Source organism: Melanostigma gelatinosum (genome assembly GCF_949748355.1).
Source record: "Melanostigma gelatinosum genome assembly, chromosome: 21".
NCBI classification, from domain to species: Eukaryota; Metazoa; Chordata; class Actinopteri; order Perciformes; family Zoarcidae; genus Melanostigma; species Melanostigma gelatinosum.
In genome coordinates this window covers 12,842,225-12,864,158 of record NC_136654.1, presented here as the reverse complement: position 1 = coordinate 12,864,158, position 21,934 = coordinate 12,842,225, and the positions used below count along the sequence as shown (strand labels likewise).

General features: G+C 47.4%; 1 protein-coding gene across 2 annotated transcripts in view; it reads right to left on the bottom strand.

Annotated features, from left to right (window-relative positions):
- Positions 1 to 352: 352 nt before the first annotated feature.
- Positions 353 to 21,934, bottom strand: part of jmjd1cb (jumonji domain containing 1Cb) — a 140,411-nt gene continuing 118,829 nt past the window's right edge. Inside the window, exons 16-31 of one of the 2 annotated variants that reach the window (XM_079293659.1) lie at positions 20,817 to 21,018; positions 16,968 to 17,182; positions 16,726 to 16,878; positions 14,510 to 14,599; positions 14,273 to 14,397; positions 13,318 to 13,552; positions 12,993 to 13,210; positions 12,488 to 12,832; positions 12,235 to 12,403; positions 12,051 to 12,141; positions 11,208 to 11,338; positions 10,781 to 10,903; positions 9,101 to 9,240; positions 8,811 to 8,978; positions 8,231 to 8,362; positions 353 to 1,787 (exon numbers count right to left, since the gene is read on the bottom strand). In XM_079293659.1, coding sequence (XP_079149785.1) covers positions 1,695 to 1,787; positions 8,231 to 8,362; positions 8,811 to 8,978; positions 9,101 to 9,240; positions 10,781 to 10,903; positions 11,208 to 11,338; positions 12,051 to 12,141; positions 12,235 to 12,403; positions 12,488 to 12,832; positions 12,993 to 13,210; positions 13,318 to 13,552; positions 14,273 to 14,397; positions 14,510 to 14,599; positions 16,726 to 16,878; positions 16,968 to 17,182; positions 20,817 to 21,018 — 2,630 coding nt within the window. In that variant the 3' untranslated portion in view covers positions 353 to 1,694. The remainder of the gene's footprint in view (positions 1,788 to 8,230; positions 8,363 to 8,810; positions 8,979 to 9,100; positions 9,241 to 10,780; positions 10,904 to 11,207; positions 11,339 to 12,050; positions 12,142 to 12,234; positions 12,404 to 12,487; positions 12,833 to 12,992; positions 13,211 to 13,317; positions 13,553 to 14,272; positions 14,398 to 14,509; positions 14,600 to 16,725; positions 16,879 to 16,967; positions 17,183 to 20,816; positions 21,019 to 21,934) is intronic. The other variant, XM_079293660.1, reaches the window with a different exon arrangement.

Sequence of the window (21,934 nt, the reverse complement as noted above, 5' to 3'; positions counted from 1 at the left end):
TGTACAGTCACCTTTATTCCCAAAGTTCTCTCATTTACTTTAAACAATTCTTAAGATTGTCATGTAGATATTCATATTAGAGATGTGCTTTTCATATTTACTCGCTTGTGACCTTAGTGACCCTCACAACAAAATGTTACACCTCAAAACATTGTTTTGTGATGTGCATATTTACAGTATGTGTGCTCACGTTTCATATGGGACAAAACAAATGATGGAAGGTCCAGGATATACAGTATATTACTGTCCAATGGGAAACATCTTTGCCAAAAGGTTCTTGTTGAAGCATTTGAGTTTCTCGTGCTGTCGTCTCCATATATCCACGAGAGAGCAATCATTCAAACACAACACAAACCTTTGATAAATCCATTTTAATGGAAAATGTAAAACCCTTTTGAACTTCAATGTACAAAGCATGTAACACTTGCACTTTAAAATTTGAAATTGAAGCAAGCCATGTTTTAAAAAAATACCTCAGTGAATGTATATATATGTATATATTTACACAATATAGTAAACATTTTTATTTATCTTTTAACTTCAAAAGTTCACCACAGTAAATCTGAACTGAACAGAAAACAGGACCAGTCGTTCTTTTCTTAAATAAATTACATCTTTTCTGTAGATTTTACAGCAAATACTTTTTTTCCCCATAAAATGCTGAAGTGTAGAAGCTTTAGTTCTGTCTTTACATCATACAACTTTACAGTCTGTAAAAGAGTTTGGCAGTTCATTTAAAAAAATGTATTTATGGCATGAGGACTGTAGAGCATCAACGTTTCCCAAAGTTACAGGCATTAGCTGGTGTGTGTGTGTGCGTGTGTGTGTGTGTCCTCCATCACAGTAGAGCCGTATTACAACTGAAACACATACTAAAGAATGAAACAAAGAAACTGTACAAGTTACATTTACATGAATGCTTTTTCGTCTCAATAATGTTGCGTATCATACAGCTATAAAATAAATACATCTTCACAGAGGAAAGTAAAACAAATGTTTGAGTGATAAAGAAAATGAAGAAGAAAACAGCAACAGACAGATAGAAGTAGAAAGAAAGGACACAGACAGACGACAGACGGAACAGCAGATGAGGGAGCAGCTCAGCTCGCTGCGTCAAACATCTGAGATTCACGCTTTGCATTTTCTTTCCCTAAACGTTTCTTTTTCCTGTTTTGTTTTGAAACGGCAGAGATGACAGTTTGGATCCTGATGCTGCTTGCTGCTGGTGATGCTGTCCTCATCAGTGTCGGCTGCTGCTACAGACAGGGACGACTGCAGGACAGTGAAGAGCTTCAGTGGCCCTTGGTGCTGAGTCTTGTGGCTTTTTATAAGGCTTCCTAACCTGCATGCTGTCCTCCGTTGCTCAGAATCCCCCTGTCCTCCCAGTGAGTGTGTGGGGGCTGAGGTGTAGTCCCTGTCCGCATGGCGGCCCCTCCGGTCTCGTGGTCGTCTCCTCTTGGCACTGAAGGTTTGGGGGTGACGGCGGGGAGTGCCTCTCACTGGCCACCCGGATGTCATGCGATGTGGATGCATGCCACATCGCCGGGAGGTCCCCGCGGGTCACGTGACCGGCTCCGAGCCAACCGCCCGTCACGTGAGGTGTCCCTCCGCCGGAGGGGGCGGGCGCGTGGGGAGCGAGGTGCCGGCGGAAGTCGCGTCCCTCTCTGGAAGGCGCGGACGAGGCTCAGGGGGTGTCATGAGTTCTCTTCCTCGTCGTCTTCCTTAGAGCTGCTCCTCTTCAGGGAGTTCACCGCCTCCTTCACACAGTGGTACAGAATGTTCTTCACCTGAGGAGGAAGAGGAGGAGGAAGAGGAGGAAGAACTGTCACAGCGGCACTGATTTCACAACAGTTCCATCACTACATGTTGTGTCTGGCGTTGAACACGCAGAGTTACTGTGTAAGGCAGGGCTCTCAAACTCATTTTCACTCTGGGCCACATCAGCATCATGGATCATGTTCGCCCACAAAGGGCCGGTTGTAAATGTAACTACTCGTAACATATTGTTAAATAACTCTCTGCATTCACAGTTTAAAGTAGTCTTCAATGTACTCACAATACATTTCCATGTTAAATGTACAGTAACCAGCCAAAGAGCTGCTTCTAACTGTTTAAGTATCTCATAATTTGACTTTCTATTTCATAATTTTGACTTTCAATCTCATCATTTTGACTTTCTATCTCATAATTTTGACTTTCAATCTCATAATTTTGACGTTCAATCTCATAATTCTGACTTTCTATCTCATAATTTTGACTTTCTATCTCATAATTTTGACTTTCAATCTCATAATTTTGACTTTCAATCTCATAATTCTGACTTTCTATCTCATAATTTTGACTTTCAATCTCATAATTTTGACTTTCAATCTCATAATTTTGACTTTCTATCTCATAATTTTGACTTTCAATCTCATAATTTTGACTTTCAATCTCATAATTCTGACTTTCAATCTCATAATTTTGACTTTCTATCTCATAATTTTGACTTTCAATCTCATAATTTTGACTTTCAATCTCATAATTTTGACTTTCAATCTCATAATTTTGACTTTCGATCTCAGAATTATGACTTTCTAGTTATGACTTTCTATCTAATAACTTCGACTTTCTATCTCATAATTTCGACTATGGGGATATTTTTATTATTATTAGTCTAACTTTAAAAAAAAAAAAAAAAGATTTTTTTTTTAAACTTTTTTTTTTTTTGCTGGCGGATTCGCGGGCCACATAAAATGACGTAGCGGGCCGGGAGTTTGAGACCCCTGGTTTAAAGGGTCATAAGGCCTCGTATACATGCATCAGTGATAGGCAGAATGTTACAGACTTGATGTTCAATCGATTTGTTTTCTGCAGTTATCGTTGGAATACTTTCAGCAGATACAAATCTACAAACACTGGACTCAGATCACTGAGCAAGATTCTCTTGAGAGATGCGTTTACTGTGTGTGGACCATCTTCACACACTCTGCCTCACAGTGTATAGAGCCGTGTTCAGCCACTGAGCTGGGGACAGACGGGGACAGTCTGTTGCCATCATGGATGACTGGAGCAGCAGCATCCTGGTCATGAAGCTGACGGATGCCGTGTTCACACAAATAGCAACAAGAGCAGCCAAACGGCCAAGAGGGCCGGCTACATTGTCGGCGAGGCCGCCGTTGAAGTGTTGCTCAAGCGCTGGTGGATTATGTGGTCAAACAGCAGTGAGAGGTGACTGACAACGGGACGCAGCAGGGTGAAACGTAAACATACCATTGGTTGACGCTAATTGGAGCGCTGATCAAAAGGTTGAGACCGGCTCAACTTTGAGCTGCAGCGTGTTGGCCGTCGGTTTGTAGCGGCCTGTATGTGTATGTATATATATATATATATATATATATATATAATATATATATATATATATATATATATATATATATACACACACATATACGTATATGTATACCTATGTAGCTCAAGCGCAAGTTCAATCAGGAAGACACTCACTAGTAATCTCTGTCTTTCCTCTCCTTGTAAGTACTCTATCAGCTGATTGGGGGCGTGCACTTTTAAGTAACCAACCAAGATTCTGCACACCGGGTCCTCAAGCCAATCATATCGTTGCTGTCAGTCTTTAAATAGTGTTCTCCGCTCTGCTGCTGTCAGTTGTCATTTCAGCTAAGCAGATGCAAAGCGATACTCTTTCCCTTACATTTTAAACAACTAGTTGTGCGTAACTGAGACAATGACGGATTCCGACTTTGATCGTTTCAGGAAGAGTCGAGTCTCAACGTCGTGTTTAGCGGAGCCGGCATTCAGCTCACCAGGTGGCCGGCGCAGGAGCACTCGCCCAGCGCGGCGCAGCGGCTCCCCTCAGACGAGCAAGAAGCCTCTTGGCTCAGCTAGTAGTTTGCGGTGGTATCCTAGTGAGTCTAACAGTTACTCGCGATCAGGCGATCCATCGCCGGGCTCATCCGAGCTCCGCAGGCGGCGTCCCGTACTCTCTCCACCAGCACTCCTGGCCTCCATTGCAGACAAAGCCGTCATTTCCACCGGGTAGCTCCATCCGCTCCATCGATACTGGTCTTCAATCTCTGGTAAACGATGCTGCTTCTGTTAGACTGTTAACAGCGGCGCCACCAGCCGCCATGGTGAATCAGCTCCACGGGACAGTTCAGGCTCCTCGCTGTTGAAACGGAGACTTTGGACTTTGGAATGACAACGCATAGAGCAGGGTGTTCAAAGGAACTTCAACAAGCCCAGTTTGAGAGAGGTTCCTCATGCAAAGGTCCGGAACATCACGGTCGGTCTAACGTGCGGTATGATTTAGTCCCATATAAATTGAAGTAGCCTAACAGTTGTATCAACGTACATACATGTAACATACTAAAGAGCGGCTACCAATGGTGAGGTGTTCGTAGTCAACAGCTGATGATTAAATCAAGAAGTTGAAGGAATATGTCGTGTACAGTAAGGGATGCATTCATAGATTAAATTACAGAACATAAGCTTTTAGGAACTTTCATCTTAAAAAGATAAAGTACCTAATTTTAGTAAATTAAGGCAACTGTATCGTCATGCAGCTTTAAATTCAGTACAGTCAGGGTGAAGCGATGTAAATGGAAGTATTACATCGTACGTTAAAGAGGATTGTGTGCAGCAACATTATTTGTTGTTATTAAACATTTGGTTCAGCTCTATTCCTCTTGGTACATCATAGTTGGGCAGTGAAATCAGGTGATAGGATTCTGATTATTGGGCTCGTAGCTCATATCGGTGCCTCTATTTTGGATTGAGCGGGTGAGTTTGCTCAAAATATTTAGCTTAGTGGCGCTTCACCTGGCTGCTTGGAATAATCATAAGGGCCTCTGGACATATGAAACACACTGGGTTAAACTGCATGGGAGGAAGGAACTTTTAGGAGTCTGTCCATAGTGGTTAAGGCTGATTTATAAATGTCCACATTCTGTGTTTGGGAGGCGGCCATGTGTAATGTCGTAACCCGGCTCCCAAGCTATGACAAATACGGAAGGACACGAGGCAGGATGGGATTTAGAGGTAGTTATGATAACATACTAAAGAGCGGCTACCAATGGTGAGGCGTGACAGTCAGTAACATCAGTAAGGTAACGAGAAGGCATGCCTGTTGAAGTGTGGGGCATGGTCAGCGGAAGTAAAAGACCACATCTTTACACGGGCAGCACTGGCAGAGAGGAGTTCAGGTGCACAGAAGAGCAATGGAGTAGGGCTGTTACTCCTCACAGCTCCAGGACCAGAGGCTCTGCAGCCAGTAATCTGCCACAACGGCGCTATTGTGACTCCTGACGGGGACGGTTAAGTGGCAAAACCATACTTGGACAGTTATACATAAAGTAGATCAGCTCCATTCAGGCTCTAGGGACGCGCTTTTCCTCTCCTGCTCGTTGGACATGGCATCTTCCGTGGCCTAAGATGCACAATCTACCTTGATGATGGGTGCTGCGCTGACCTGCGTGTCAGGTCGCTGTGCGATCATTGGAATGGTGTAACAAGCTGAGTTTCGCTGATTCACTAAAACGTCGACATGGATGCAGACCATCCGTGGGTTTTGGGGGATTCTGTTAAGGCCAGTGGTTTGCCAGACACAAAGGGTAACTCAAGCGCTTTAAAGCCTGAACAAGGTGTACGGTAAGTCGTGCATAATTCATGCGTCATGTTGACATTGTTTCTGGCATTGTGGCTCGTCATGCAATTTGTCTAATAGCATTATCTCATTCATGCAAAATGTATTATCTCTAGAGCTGCCTCTCGCATGCTGTTGTTCAAGTGGATCTTCGCGCATCACGGTATAAGGCCATTGCACGAAAGTCTGTGGGACTCACCCTATTCTGGTCTAATGGGTACGTGACTTGGCTGGTAACTCATGGCCTAAACACTCCAAAGGCGGAGGTGCTTGCACAGTCGTTGTGGCGTGGATAGACTCTACTATTCTTACTCCAGCTATACTCAGGGCACTCTTTTAGAATAGGGGCTGCTACTTCGGCAGCTCACTAAGGCATCTCTGCTACTACCCTACAACAATGGGGACGTTGGTCATCCTCTACCTTCACAGCTTACATTCGCCCCGATCTCAACACCGTCCTCGATAATCAAAGGTCATTGACGCCTTAAAATCCGGTAAGGAATGCATATAACTGGTGGTGGTGACATGTTTACATCGATTGGTGTATCGTTGGTAGGTCACATTCTTGGTATTGGTTCATAGCAGGGGATAGCATTATACCCTTCTTGAAATGTTCCTTATAGTAACACTAAGGTATGGTTCACATTATATTGTGCAAATGGATATCCTATCAGCACTGTATATTACTGTGCTCTGCGGTTATCTTGCTCTATTCCTCTGGTGTGACTCGACCGTTTTCTCCATCTGATTGGTCTAACACTGTTTCCCAATCTCCTGGTCTCACGTGACCTGGCTTATCGTGACTGTTTTCCTAGGTGAACGTGACCTGGTTTAACGTATCTGTGTTTCCTAGGTGACCGTGACCTGGCTTAACGTGTCTGTTTCCTGGTCCGACGGGACTGTTTTACTTTCCTAAAAGAAAAGGTGGGTCTGAGGTGCCCCGTTTCTAATTTCCTGGTCCGTATGATAAGAGACCCGTCCAGAGTTGACAAATTTCTAATTTCGCAGTCAGATATGACACAATTTCTGTTTCGCGGTCCGAATGATGCGAGACCTGTCAAAGTATGACATACGTTCTAGTTTCCCGGGTGAGCTCACCCGGTCTGGTTGTGCTGAGGCAGTCGGACCCCAAACCTGTGGGGGCCGTAAGACCCCCAACCGTGCTGTTCTACGTTCTCTCTTGAACCCCCCTATTCTGCTCTGCGGTCTAAACGTGACCCATTACTATCCTATGCTGCGGTCTCAATATGACCCCACTATCCTTGTCTGCGGTCTAGCTTGACCCTCACCTATCCAGTCCTGCGCTCGGACCCTCCGCAGGGCCGACCCCGCCATATGTTTCGGGATCTGTTGAAATCCTACCATACTCCCCTAGGGGCTATCTAGCCCCGCCCTATCCTGTGTCTGCGGTCTTCCAGACCCCCGTATCCTAGTCTGCAGTCCGTCGTGACATTCCTCTATCCTTTGCTTTGACTCAACCGGTCATCTTACCTCTGGTCTAACAGCTACTTGTTCACATTCTACCCTTAGAGTGCTCTCATGACTAATTGTCTCTTTTCTTAGGAAATTCACCACAGCAGTAGGTAAGGTATGTATTCATTTACTCATATAAATACATGTCTTTTTGGGGATTAGGCCTGTTGGACCTCAGTATCCCTACCCTCGGTGATAGTACTTCAGGATGGAGTCCAATCGCCAAAGACTTTGCGTCTGGTCGTGTGATCAGACTCTGACAGTAACAACATGTCTGAAGCACGATGTTTGAGGACAGAGGTCATCCCAGAGGTCATCCCAGGTCCTGTAAACTACTTCATGTGTCTTCACAATAAATACTCAAATGTAGATTTTTAACACCTGTTTCTAAAGCAGTTAGAAACGGATTGTCTGTCTTTGTAAAAGCCTCAAACATGTAGTGCTTCAAGAAAACATTCTAATAACGCTCGACCTGCAGCCTTTGTTCCATGCAGCATGATGATGTCATGTTCAGGCTTCACTACAGCCAGTATAAAGCACGCTTTACACTCCAGAGAGAGTGTGTGTGTGTCCAGAGAACATCACTGATGATGCGTCACTCTGCCACTCTTGTTTGTCCTTGCACGCACGCGCACACACACACACACACGCGCGCTACAGCGAGTGAGCGATGAGGAAAGAGAGATGCTGACTCTGAATCAGTAACAGAGACGATGTTGCCTTAAAGGGATAGCTCAGGTGTGTTAGAGTGGGGTGTATGAGGTATTTTTACGTCACAGAACACAGGAGTCTCTGGTCCACTGCGGCTCCTAGGGGCCTCTAACCCGAGCCCACCATCGGTGCGTAGGTTGTCTGACTTTTGTTCGTCTGAATTCACCAAAGTTAACAAGCGTGATCTCACCAGCGACTGGTGGCTTTGATGAGAGCAGAGAAGGAAGCTCTTCATGAGGTCAGATAGGTCCACAGCAGCACACTGCTCTGCTCCCGTCACCTACTGTAGTAACACACCTCGTGCAACCACAACACACAACACCTGCACTGTCCCTTTAAGCTGCACAGTGTCAATGTGAGAGGGTCTCCTGTGATCCTACGCCGTGTTAAAGGACGGCCCATCACCTGTAGTTTATCCTCGTAGTTGACCTCCTCTTTACTGGGCCGGAGCTCCTGGGTCAGGTGGAAGGAGTTGGCCACATGCTCGGGAGACACAAAGTCGTTGATGACCTGGACACAGCTGTGGAGGTTCTGGACCTGACGGAGAGGAAGGACACGAGGTCTCAGGTGACAGTGGACATGTGGTCTTGTTGAGCTACAGCAGTGTGAGGCTGTGAAAACATCCATTCATCATAAAACATATACAGCGGCAATGTGAAACACATTCAATATGATTTACAGCGCTGTGTGATCTGTGACATCGGACGGTGCAGAAATGTGCTTTTATATTATATTAGAAGAAAGAGGATGTGTGAGGCTGCATGAAGTGTCAATTCAATTCATCGTAACCACAGATCATTCTCAGAATGAGGCTGATTGTAATAGTCCGTCTCTCAGTACTCTGCAGTCTGTGACGCTCCGAGCTCATTGGTCCCTACTGCAGACGTAAATCTCTAAAGAACACCTCACAGGTATGTTGATTGAAAAGGCTTAATCCTTCCTCAAACAGCAGTCACTCAGAGCATGTGACTACTCATACACATACCTGGTGCATGGCCCCTGCTGGTATGAGTACAGAGTCTCCCAGGAACTGAACCACAGTCCAGCCCTGGACTCCGTGTTCATCCAGCAGCCGCTGACGCTGCTTCCTGCTCAGGTACGAGCCCTGCTCTCTGATTGGGTCCTGGTCCGGCGTCGCGTCCGATCCCTGCTCCTTACAGAGCCGAGGTGGTGGTGGGAGCGAGAGAGAGAGAGAGAGAGAGAGGCGGGGGTGAGCTTCACTTCGCTACATTTGCATTTGAAAAGCAGCCGTTGGTTTTCCTTCTCAGTGCTGACCTGGTGCAGGAACTCTCGCACTTTGTCCATGTCTCTGTAGAGGTAGATGTGCCACAGAGCCCCCGGGGTCTCGCTGGAGTCTTTGAGCCTCCTTCGGACCCCCTCATCAAGATCCTCCTCCTCCAGACGCTTCAGCACTCCTGCACACACACGCACACACAGACGCACACACTCCTGTTTCTGAGGCTGAACTGAATGAATTGATTTTCCATCCATCCAACACTCACAGCCGCTCTGCTGTGATACGTAGAAGTGATGCTGATAACTGAATACATGACTCAACTGGATACATTTCTTTGATATTGATTCTTAAAATATGGTTTCTAAATAATGAAAGTAAAAGAGAATGTTCTCTAAGGAGAAGACCTTTCTGTTTCATCTTCCATTGAGGACCACTGTGGTTCCATCTTTGAATGTCCAGATCAAAGGTTTAGAAAACAGAACATCACATCTGGAGTTACTTTCTGCCGCTCTAATGAACAGACTCACACATCTGCAGCAGCAGGAGGACACACTCTACATCAAGGGTGGGCAAACTTTTTGGCTCGGGGGCCACATTGAGTTTTAAAATGTGACAGACGGGCCAGGAGCAGATGAATGGAGTGTTTGTGTGAACTAATATAAATTACAAGTAAAAGCCATGACCTAAAAAGTAACTTGCATTTAGTTCCAGTGGGAACAGTGTTGTTGGTCAGCCTTTTTAACCAGTGCGTCAACGTTTGGTGTCAGTTTGGTTGTGGCAATTCTCAGAACAGATCCGAGGTGTTCAGCAGTTAACTGGGATCTTACACGGTATTTTTTTTATTGCATTAATGCATATTTTATCATGCACTTACTTATTAAGCAGTTATTTTTGACAGTTTTTAGTGTACAGGTTAATGTCTGAGGTCTTTTTAGCAGTTTGATTCTCTGAAGGGATCATACAGATATTTGACTGTCACATCTAACATTATCAGAGCTCTGCTCTGTAAAGTCTTTCCTTGTCTCTCCTCCCTGTGTCACGGTGTGGGTACATCTCACTGGCGTCAGGAAACGTATCAGAATACCCTTATTTTATTGGCTAAACTGCATCACGTGACGTGATTTACAACGCATTGGTCGGTGTTTTTCCTGCACAGCTGAACAAGTTCCGTAAATGCTGGAAAGGAGCGTGAATAACTCCGCTGCATAAAGCAAAGTACCGGAAATAAAAAGCCGGTATACTGCCCAGCCCTAGTCTTTATTATAGTTTGGGCAAATTTGTACCAATATCTGACGGGCCGGATCCGGCCCGCGGGCGTAGTTTGCCCATGCCTGCTCTACATGAAGGTCAGTGCTTCCAGACACTCCACAATATCAACATCAATCGCCACATATTGATTTAAAATGAAAAGCTCAAATAGAAGCTCAACTCTGTTTGGAAAGTATTTATATATTTATAAGTATTTATATATTTCCAAGGACGATGAGTGTCAGCGTGTGTCTGCTGTATTATGATGAGGGGGGGGAACAGTGTTTACTTCCCAACATGCAGCAGTCCCAATGACTTCTTCTGGCTGCTCCAGTTCACAATCAGAGGTGTGACACCTTTATTCATTCCTCCATCTGGTTATTGATGCGTTCCCTCCGGTACACCTTATCTCACAATACTTTCATGTTAGTCCACCCAGTCTGTGAGTCCATCACTTCACTGACTCTCACCAGTTTTGGACAGGACTCCATTGCCTTTGGCCACTCCTACATAGACCAGAACGGAGACGACGTCGGAGACTTCCACGTGGAGGTTGGCGGTCCCGAAGTCCTGGTCCTGAGATGCAGCTACACCTGCAGGGAGACAAACAAGGTACAGATAAGGTGAAGGGCAGAGGGGGATTCTATCTGCTCAGCATGTTGACGAGGAAACAGTAGAACATGTGTTCCACTTAATATAAACTGGAATCAAAGCCTTCTCAACTACACACATGTATTGAGGTGTATATGGGCAGAAGGATCAGTCAGCGGGTCTAACCCAGGATCCAGATGTTTGTGAGGTGTAGATGTATCAGGTAATTAGTGCAGGGCTAAAGTATCTATCTGCTGAGCTCTGAGGCTATCCAATCTCTTTTCTCCTCAATCATCCCGTCCGTACCGTAGGCACAGCACAGTCTGGGCCCCAGGTCGGGCCGGACAAAGAAAGAGGGCAGGTGGGAGGCCAGGTTGAGGCTGCCCTCTGGATCCGAGTACTCTGGCAGGGGCAGGTTCTTCATCAAGTCATCATATCTGCAAAGAAACACCTCTTTCAGACGGGCTCACAGTGACTTCTTAAGACTCAATCTCATGAAATGCATTATTATTACAATCAGCAAATGTTTAGCAAACTAGAGTTCTGCATTTATGTATTTGGTTTGAAAGCTTAAGATTCAACAGCACAAGGGTTAAAGGGTAACTCGGGTATTCTTCAACCCTAGTTTGTCATGAGTTTGTGTCTAAATGACCACTTCTATACAACTATCTATCTGATAACATGAGGGAAAGAACCTTTGACTTCCTGTCTGTTGTTGAGTCTAACTCGAGGACCATGTCCTATTGAAGTCTGTCCTCACGTCCACATTGTGGAAGTCAGCTCGATATTCAGCCATGACGTTGAACATCTTTTAGAAAACACCAACTCAACGAACTGACCGCAGCGGCTCTCCTCTCTGCTACTCACCTTCCCACCGTGTTCATCAAGTCACATGACACGATAACAAGCAGACCGGATCAAGACGCAGGTAAAGAAGAAGCTTTCATTTCTCTCTTCTTTGTCATAAAGACACCTGTAATAACAATCAGAGCCTCTCAGGGGCAAAGAGCAACACTTCTAGTGGAAGCATACTGACGGAGCGACTACATTGCAGCTGGTTTGGCTGCAGCGTTCTCCCTCAATACTGGACCCTAGAAACATGGAGGATGAGTTCCAGGGTAGAGTGATCTTTGAAGTCTGTATGCGTACCTGGAGGGCATGAGGGCCATGAACTCCTCCCCAGACGGCCAGTCCTTCAGTCTGTAGACCATCGGTTCTCCATCCTTGGACTTGGGTCGCTCTGAACAGGTAAGAAGACTTTAGTTAGTCACTGATTCATCTCAGCTGATGCAATCGATCAAACAGAGATTGGAGAGATTGGGGATGAACTCACTGGTGATGTCCTCAAATCCATCCCAGAACTCCTTGATCCCGGAGTTGGACACCACCTGGTCTTTACAGTTGAGGAGGTCTCCCTGATGGTCTGCAAACTCCTGGTTGAAGGACTCAGCTTTCCACAGGCCGCCATTGAGTCGCTTATGGATCCCCGACACCAACACCGGCTGGACAAACACAAACACACGGCTGCCGTTATCACTCAGCACTGTCACTATGACTGCTGCTGCTGCTGGAGGACCGATGTGTACCTGTCCTTGTCTCCAGCACTCTCTGAACAGCTTCCAGTTGTTCTGGTTGCGGTGATCTTTGAGCCACAGTAACAGTCTGTTGTTTAACCAGCAGTGGGGAGTATCTGGATACTGATTGGTCGATTCCTCTGGCACTGCAGCAGTAACGTGCGCCGACTTCTTCCTGTCTGGTTTGGCATCCTCAGTGATAGCAGGGGCGGGGTTGTTGTTGTTGTTGCCCGGGGTGTCGTGCTTGATTGACAGCTTGGTGGTGATGCTCTGGCGGTTGGCGGGGATTTTGTTCTCAACCACAGAGGCAATGATGTCGTCAAGGATATTGGGCATGCTCCTCCCACCTTTCCCAGTCTATAGATAGAAAGCAGAAACAGCATTTCAATATTCTAAAACAATGTTTCTAAATGTGAAGAGCTCTGTGTGTTTATTGACACGACTAGCACGTAAAGCAGATGAATCCATTCATTTCCAAACTCATCCTCGATGACATGAGAAAGCTGTCTGTGTGTACCTGTGACGCAGTAGAGTAGACCGGTGCAAAGGCAATTCCTGCGTCGGTAGAGCCCAGCTTCAGCTTCCCTGCTGTGGTGGTGAGCAGGTCTCTGAGGGTGGAGCCCTGCTCAGTGCTGTTGGCCACCAGTGACGTGGTTTTACACTGCTGCAGGACCTCCAGGCTGTCCCCCACCTTGTCTTCCTTCACTGATTTACCCAGCAGCACCAACTTGTTTTCTGTTAGAGAAAGAGGAGGAGGTTACTGACAGCAAACTATCTGGAGGTGAAATGTAGACAATGACTTTACGAGTGAACGGGTTGTTCTAATGGCTCCCTCCCCTCACCTTTCTTCTCCTCCCTGGATTTCTGCTCTGCCAGTTCAGCCAGGAAGTGCAGAGGCGACTGGGACTCGGGCGGGGTGACGGCAGCACTTCCTGCATCACTGCCTGGACTGCTTCCCCCACCGCCTCCTCCGTTGGTCTCCACCTTAGTTCCTCCTTGGTCGGAGTTCTGCTGAGAGCCCGGCTCAGCCTTCACCAGAGACAGTTTGTTGCTGTGGTTCAGGACGTTCTGCAGAACCTGGCAGAGAAAGGGCAAGGGTTACTCACAAGCTCAAACTGACTCAGGATCAGGATGCTCAGGATGTAACAGAAAGTCAGAAGGAGACGGTGAAGAGTCCAAACAAGTGCTCATCCTCCACATCCTGTGATCTACCCAACAACATGTAGAAGAACTATCTGAATAATTAATTACAGTATGACTCCAACTCACATAAATACTTTGCATGTGTGTATATCAGACATATCTCAAATAAAATAAGATGCAGAACTTCTTTTGCAGCTGATTTATTGCTTTCATTTGGTTGAATATGGAATCAAGCTGTTAACATGATGTCTGCTGTGGCCGTCTACAGATCAACACGTACCTGTAAGCACCATTTAAAGAAGCACTTTCTACAACACCCGTGTCTATAATGCATTATAAACATACTTATAGCACTGTTTCATTAAGCACACACACATATCCATAACTCTTCTTTGTTGGCTTTCCGTAAAGTTGAAATTAATTCTGATACATTCTGTGTGATGTTCTTGCAGATATTTAATGACATTCTTTCACTTTACTAAAGCAAACAAATACCACTTAGAGTAGCTTATAATCCCACGATCAAGCATTTGAGCTGATTACATTGCATTTTAATAACTAACAGCATAATGTTATTTGACCTTATAAGTCTACAAGGCTTTAGAATGTGCTCTGGTTCTTGTCTGATTGTCTGATGTGTGGCTGCAGCCGTACCTGTGAGACCCCGTTGGTGGCTGGTAGTTTGGGGAGGAGGTTCTGCTTGTTGGTGCAGGCACAGTGGGGTTTGATGTCGTGTTTTTCTCTCAGAGCGTGCATGGAAGCCACCAACTCTGACAGCACTGACACGTTTAAATAAAAAGATGCAGCAGGATTTAAACACAAATAGTAATAAAGCAGGACCTTTATTAAGACGGAACATGAAATGATGTCAGCATAGAGTGTGGACTGTACCTGTGCCAGGTATGATCTGTGTGGGCATAAGGTGTTTGTGGTCGTGGGGTTGGCCTTTCACACACTTCAGCCAGCCGTAGAGTTCTTTATCTGATCACACAGAGAGAGATGCACATCAGCTGCTGCATTGATGCCATAATGACCACCAGCTGTATGACTGCAGACTGAGTTCTATCATGTTTAGTTCCTCGAAATGATTCAAGTGATGCGTTCTCTTACCTAAACACAGTTACTCGAGGGAAAGGTTATGCAGTAAACTGTACTTGTATATTTGGACTGTGGTAGTCGGGTGGATCCATGTCTGCAGGTCAGTAACGGGTCAGTAGCACATCAGTAACACATCAATAACTGGTCAGTAACAGGTCAGTAACACGTCAGTAACAGGTCAGTAGCAGGTCAGTAACAGGTCAGTAACACATCAGTAACAGGTTAGTAACACATCAGTAACAGGTTAGTAGCAGGTCAGTAACAGGTCAGTAACACATCAGTAACAGGTTAGTAACAGGTTAGTAACACGTCAGTAACAGGTTAGTAGCAGGTCAGTAACACATCAGTAACAGGTTAGTAACACGTCAGTAACAGGTTAGTAGCAGGTCAGTAACAGGTCAGTAACAGGTTAGTAACGGGTCAGTAACGGGTTAGTAACGGGTCAGTAACGGGTTAGTAACGGGTTAGTAACACGTCAGTAACAGGTTAGTAGCAGGTCAGTAACAGGTCAGTAACAGGTTAGTAACGGGTCAGTAACGGGTCAGTAACGGGTTAGTAACGGGTCAGTAACAGGTCAGTAACACGTCAGTAACGGGTTAGTAACGGGTCAGTAACGGGTCAGTAACGGGTCAGTAACGGGTCAGTAACGGGTCAGTAACGGGTCAGTAATGGGTCAGTAACGGGTTAGTAACGGGTTAGTAACGGGTCAGTAACAGGTCAGTAACAGGTCAGTAACAGGTTAGTAACGGGTCAGTAACAGGTCAGTAACAGGTTAGTAACGGGTCAGTAACGGGTTAGTAACGGGTCAGTAACGGGTCAGTAACGGGTCAGTAGCACATCAGTAACAGGTCAGTAACGGGTAAGTAACGGGTTAGTAACAGGTCAGTAACGGGTCAGTAACAGGTCAGTAACGGGTCAGTAACAGCTATTTGTCAGTGTGTGTTCATTTTGGTTAATGTGTCAGTTTTGGTTCATTAAATTTTTGATAGCCAGATTAACCGGTAACTAACGCACAATGTTGTAAAATATAAGAGGCTCTTTATTTCACCCCGGTGCGCCATTAGCTCAGTAAGCTTTGTCGCTAAGTCCACTTAGAGGTGCTGACATTTGAATGTCTTGGCTTTGCCGAAGTTTACAGCTGCATCAAGTCATCGTTAAGCCTGCTCCCATCGGCCGCTATCAGCAGATGATCGTTATAAATAGTTTGATCACAAGAGCTGATCCGATGACTCATCGATTCTGAATTTTAAACGTTTCCAATCGGTACTTCTCTGCTTCTCGTCTGCTCTGTAACTCACTCTGAGAGCCATGCAGCCTCCTCTCAGCGCTGTGAGCTTCACATACCGACCGTTACTGTAACTACAGGCCGACATGCGTGAACACTCCAAAGACATTTTCTGTCCTTAAAGGGGCAGTGTGTAGGATACAGTGCCATCTAGTGGTGAGGTTGCACATTGCATCCAACCGAACACCCCTCCGCTCACTAGTCCCATTCCAAGCGACTCGGAGAACTACGGTGGCCTTCAGGTGACATAAAAACATGAAAGACTCTCTCTAGAGCCAGTGTTTGGTTTGTCTGCTCTGGGCTACTGTAGGTGCAACACTGTGGAGTCATGAAGAGGACCAGCTCCCTATGTAGATATGAAGGGCTCATTCTAAGCTAACGGAAACACAAGCATTCATAGTTTCTAAAGAGATCATACACAAAAAGAACATATTTATTGTTATTATATTGCATTTCTGCCAATAGACCCCCATGATTAAAAACTCATGATTCACTGACAACTGTGTTTCCAGGACTAAAAACCTTGGAACCTAGACCAAGCCAGTGAAATACATAAAAAAAGAAAGAAGCGATGACAGCAGAAAAAATCTGTATGACCTTTGAGGCTACCTTCATTGTGGGGTTGCATCCTCGCTCGACTGGTAGCAGTGACTTCCTGTGATATGAGTGCATGTAAGAATCCCTGAATAGCCTGCTCGACTGTCCAAACACACACACAACTGACCTTTGGGGCTCCTTCTCTCCTTGGCCTTGTAGCAGTCCAAGCAGACAACAAAGCCACACTTCTGACAGACCCAGTGGATGTTGAAGAGCGTCGCCTCGCAGGCGTCACACATCTCCCTCACCCCCCTCACCGCTCGCTTCCACGCCAACTTGGCTGAAACGCACACAAAACGAGATCAATATAAAAACAACGTGGTCAGGGTTATTGATCAGAGTGTCGGCTGTTTCCAGACGACAGCTCACCATCCTTCTTGACCCAGGTGGCTGCAGTGTTCTCGGTCACAACCATCTGACAGAACTTGTCTCCTATGAAGCTGAGGATGTACTTGGCTGTGGTTTGGTCCAGTTTGCTCTCCTCCATCAGCCCGGGGACCCACAGGGCCAGGGCTTCGTCGTCAAACTGGTCCGGATTGGAGAAGCCATCCACCCGGATGACTCCGTTTTTACTGTAGGACAGCCTGGATGGGAGGAAACGGTTACTAGCACACAGTTTGTTGAGTAAAGAGCAAAATGTGAAAGTAACCATATAAAAGCATTATCTTGGACTCATAGATGGAGACAGTGCGCACCACATAACATGTTTGCATAATGCTTCATTTGCAGTTTGACTTTTGAAGCTGCTGAATTAGAGAAGCTTATAGTGACACACACACCTTTACAAACATCACCAGTGAAAAGAGACATTCGTCAGTTACACTTTATGAAGTTTGTATTATTAATGTACACATTTAAATTACATACACTAAAATGTAATCTCCTCGTATTCAAATGTTGCTTCATGAAGAGATAAAAACGAGCATCCTTTAGCTCTGTTAGCAGCGGATTGATCAGGGACAACACCTGCACCAATACAGGAGGTTACATACAGTACATGGCCTTCAATAGAGATCAATAAGAAGGCTTCCTGAACAGACTGTTCAGGTAGACTTTACTCCACTATCTCTCTACACAGATCATACTTGTTTGCTGCTATATTGATGTTCAGAATGTTAAACACAGCTCCTATCAGTGTCGAACACCAGAAACATGCTCTGTATGTGTGAGCAGCAGGACAACAGCCCACTAATGCTAAACACAGTCCCAACATTACTATAGCATCCTGATGTATCTGTGTATTCACAAGCACTTTACGATACCTAAAAGAGTCCTATGGCAAACAGATATACAAATGTATTCATACATATATATTATATAGAAATAAGTAATGCTCATAAGTATACAACACCCATGCATCAAAAAGGATTTAGTGCCACAGAGCGTCAGAGTGACGACAAGCTGTTCTCTGGATGAGCCATCGCCCACGTCTGTGGTGCCCTGACACAGCCAGTCAGCTCAGGTGAGTGTTTACGGCTCACACAGGGAGGGGAGATAGCGTGAGGGAGAGAATTACAAGTGGGGATGTAGAGAAGGGGAGGGGGAGACACACCGAGAGAGAGAGAGAGAGAGAGAGAGAGAGAGAGAGAGAGGGGGAGGGGGAGATAGAGAGAGAGAGGGGGAGAGAGGGAGAGAGAGAAAGAGAGAGAGAGAGAGAGAGAGAGAGAGAGAGAAAGAGAGAGGGCGAGAGGGAGAAAGAGAGAGAGGGAGAGACGGAGAGAGAGGGAGAGAGATTAAGAGGGAGAAAGAGAGAGGGAGAAAGAGAGAGGATTGCAGCATAAGCAGAGAGGACAAGATTACAGAGTAGAAAATCTTCTTTGGCAGATTTACCCTGTTAGACCCCAGACTGCAGCTGCTGCTTATCCAACTCAAGTGTGTGTGTGTGTGTTCAATGTGCATTCACAGTTAATGTGAGTGTTTGAGAGAGAGATGAACACAGACAGAAGCAGTACATACTGTCTGTGCAGTATGATGAATAATCGATGCGTTGTAGCTAGGGCAGGGTTTTTGATGGAAACAGGCTGTCCTTTGGCCCTCCTCCCTCCCTCCTCTCCCCTCTCCTCTTCTCTCCTCTTCTCTCCTTCTCTCCCCTCTCCTCTCCCCTCTCCCCTCCTCTTCTCTCCTTCTCTCCCCTCTCCTCTCCCCTTCTCTCCCCTCTCCTCTCCCCTCTCCTCTCCCCTCTTCTCTCCTTCTCACCCCTCTCCCCTCTCCTCTCCTCTCCCCTCTCCTCTCCCCTCCTCTTCTCTCCTTCTCTCCCCTCTCCTCCCTCTCCTCCCCTCTCCCCTCTCCTCCCCTCTCCTCTCCCCTCCTCTTCTCTCCTTCTCTCCCCTCTCCTCTTCTCTCCCCTCTCCTCCCCTCTCCCCTCCTCTTCTCTCCTTCTCTCCCCTCTCCTCTCCTCTCCCCTCTCCTCTCCCCTCCTCTTCTCTCCTTCTCTCCCCTCTCCTCCCCTCTCCTCTTCTCTCCCCTCTCCTCTCCCCTCTCCCCTCCTCTTCTCTCCTTCTCTCCCCTCTCCTCTCCCCTTCTCTCCCCTCTTCTCTCCTTCTCACCCCTCTCCTCTCCCCTCTCCTCTTCTCTCCTCTCCTCCCCTCTCCTCCCCTCTCCCCTCTCCTCCCCTCTCCTCTCCCCTCCTCTTCTCTCCTTCTCTCCCCTTCTCTCCCCTCTCCTCCCCTCTCCTCTTCTCTCCCCTCTCCTCCCCTCTCCCCTCCTCTTCTCTCCTTCTCACCCCTCTCCCCTCTCCTCTCCTCTCTCCTCTCCCCTCCTCTTCTCTCCTTCTCTCCCCTCTCCTCCCCTCTCCTCTTCTCTCCTCTCCCCTCTCCCCTCCTCTTCTCTCCTTCTCTCCCCTCTCCTCCCCTCTTCTCTCCCCTTCTCTCCCCTCTCCTCTCCCCTCTCCTCTCCCCTCTTCTCTCCTTCTCACCCCTCTCCCCTCTCCTCTCCTCTCCCCTCTCCTCTCCCCTCCTCTTCTCTCCTTCTCTCCCCTCTCCTCCCCTCTCCTCCCCTCTCCTCTCCCCTCCTCTTCTCTCCTTCTCTCCCCTCTCCTCCCCTCTCCTCTTCTCTCCCCTCTCCCCTCCTCTTCTCTCCTTCTCACCCCTCTCCCCTCTCCTCTCCTCTCCCCTCTCCTCTCCCCTCCTCTTCTCTCCTTCTCTCCCCTCTCCTCCCCTCTCCTCCCCTCTCCCCTCTCCTCCCCTCTCCTCTCCCCTCCTCTTCTCTCCTTCTCTCCCCTTCTCTCCCCTCTCCTCCCCTCTCCTCTTCTCTCCCCTCTCCTCCCCTCTCCCCTCCTCTTCTCTCCTTCTCTCCTCCCCTCTCCCCTCCTCTTCTCCCCTTCTCACCCCTCTCCCCTCTCCTCTCCCCTCTCCTCTCCCCTCCTCTTCTCTCCTTCTCTCCCCTTCTCTCCCCTCTCCTCCCCTCTCCTCTTCTCTCCCCTCTCCTCCCCTCTCCCCTCCTCTTCTCTCCTTCTCTCCCCTTCTCTCCCCTCTCCTCTCCCCTCCCCTTCTCTCCTTCTCTCCCCTCTCCTCCCCTCTCCTCTCCCCTCCTCTTCTCTCCTTCTCTCCTCTTCTCTCCCCTCTCCTCTTCTCTCCCCTCTCCTCCCCTCTCCCCTCCTCTTCTCTCCTTCTCTCCCCTCTCCTCCCCTCTCCTCTCCCCTCCTCTTCTCTCCTTCTCACCCCTCCCCTCTCCTCTCCCCTCCTCTTCTCTCCTTCTCTCCCCTTCTCTCCCCTCTCCTCCCCTCTTCTCTCCCCTCTCCTCCCCTCTCCCCTCTCCTCTCCCCTCTCCTCTCCCCTCCTCTTCTCTCCCCTTCTCTCCCCTTCTCTCCCCTCTCCTCTCCTCTCCCCTCCTCTTCTCCCCTCTCCTCTCCCCTTCTCTTCTCTCCTTCTCTCCCCTTCTCTCCCCTCTCCTCCCCTCTCCTCTCCCCTCCTCTTCTCTCATTCTCTCCCCTTCTCTCCCCTCTCCTTCCCTCTCCTCTTCTCTCCCCTCCTCTTCTCTCCTTCTCTCCCCTTCTCTCCCCTCTCCTCTCCCCTCCTCTTCTCTCCTTCTCTCCCCTTCTCTCCCCTCTCCTCCCCTCTCCTCTCCTCTCCCCTCCTCTTCTCTCCTTCTCTCCCCTTCTCTCCCCTCTCCTCCCCTCTCCTCCCCTCTCCTCTTCTCTCCTCCCCGTCGCGTGCAGTCGCGTGCAGGAACCAGAGGAAAGCCCTGGAAAAACGTCAGGGAAAGAAAAAAGCGAGTTACCGTCTGAAATAGTAGAAGCGACAGAAGACGGGGGAATGCGTGGGCTCCTCCCCCTTCTTGCTGCGGACCACCCTGCACTCCCGACACTTCTGCAGGTTGGGCCCGATTTCGGCACACGAGTCGTCCTGCAGGAAGGACTCCCCCGTCTGCTTCAGCTTCTTCACCTTCCTCCAGTCCTTCAGCACGGAGCGGGGGATCCCATCTGAGGAGAGTGGCCCTGATTAAGTCACTGGCAGTGCCTACATTTCATCTTGACCAGTGAAGAGTTGCTCATCATCTTGGCGTCAGAGAGAAGATCAGCCACAGTCTGTTTGGCTAGTCCGAATCAGAGTCACATTTATACTTTTGGTTTGTTTTCACAGTGCACAAATTAAAGCGGACCCCAAAAAACAGACAATCTCCGGAAGGGCGTGTAGGAAGGAGCACACGCATCTCTTTAGTCTGGAGAGCTGTACTTCTGTTGAGAGAATCGCAGACTTTGAAATGTTGCCGTCAAAGTTACTTCACTGTATTTTACGACCCTTCTCCTGCAGTCTACGTCACTGTATTTGTGGACTTCATTGAAGACATTCTGCATGCTTTGCTCTACCTCAGGGTACCTGTCCTCTACCTGTGTCCAACCGACAACACAGTCACAACACACGAAATCATGGCTTGTGAAAGCACCTTTAGAAGACGGAACATTGTGGCTTCACATAGCCGAGAGGCTTTGCATTCAAACAGACCTGTTCTCAACTCTTTCTACATGACATGATCGCTGTGGAACGTTGGAGAGCAGGTGGCAGCAGGAAAGGCGGAAAGGAGATGAAACATACACGAGCAATCTACTTGCTCTATTTTTTAAAATCCAGAAATACTGAATGAGAGCAATCTGTCCTCAAAGAATTCTTAAAAGTCAGTCAGTTTGTGGGGGTAACAGCTGACACACGTCTCATATATGTGTAATAGTTGATAAGTTGATCCTCTACTATTATCTTGTGTATGACAGCCGGATATATCTTCTTCCTCTGTGTCATAGCGCTCCACTGACCACACTGTTGTACTGGGCAACATGTTGCATCATTACCATCAACACACTCGTTCACTTTGACTCAGTCGCACACAACCCGCCCTGCTGC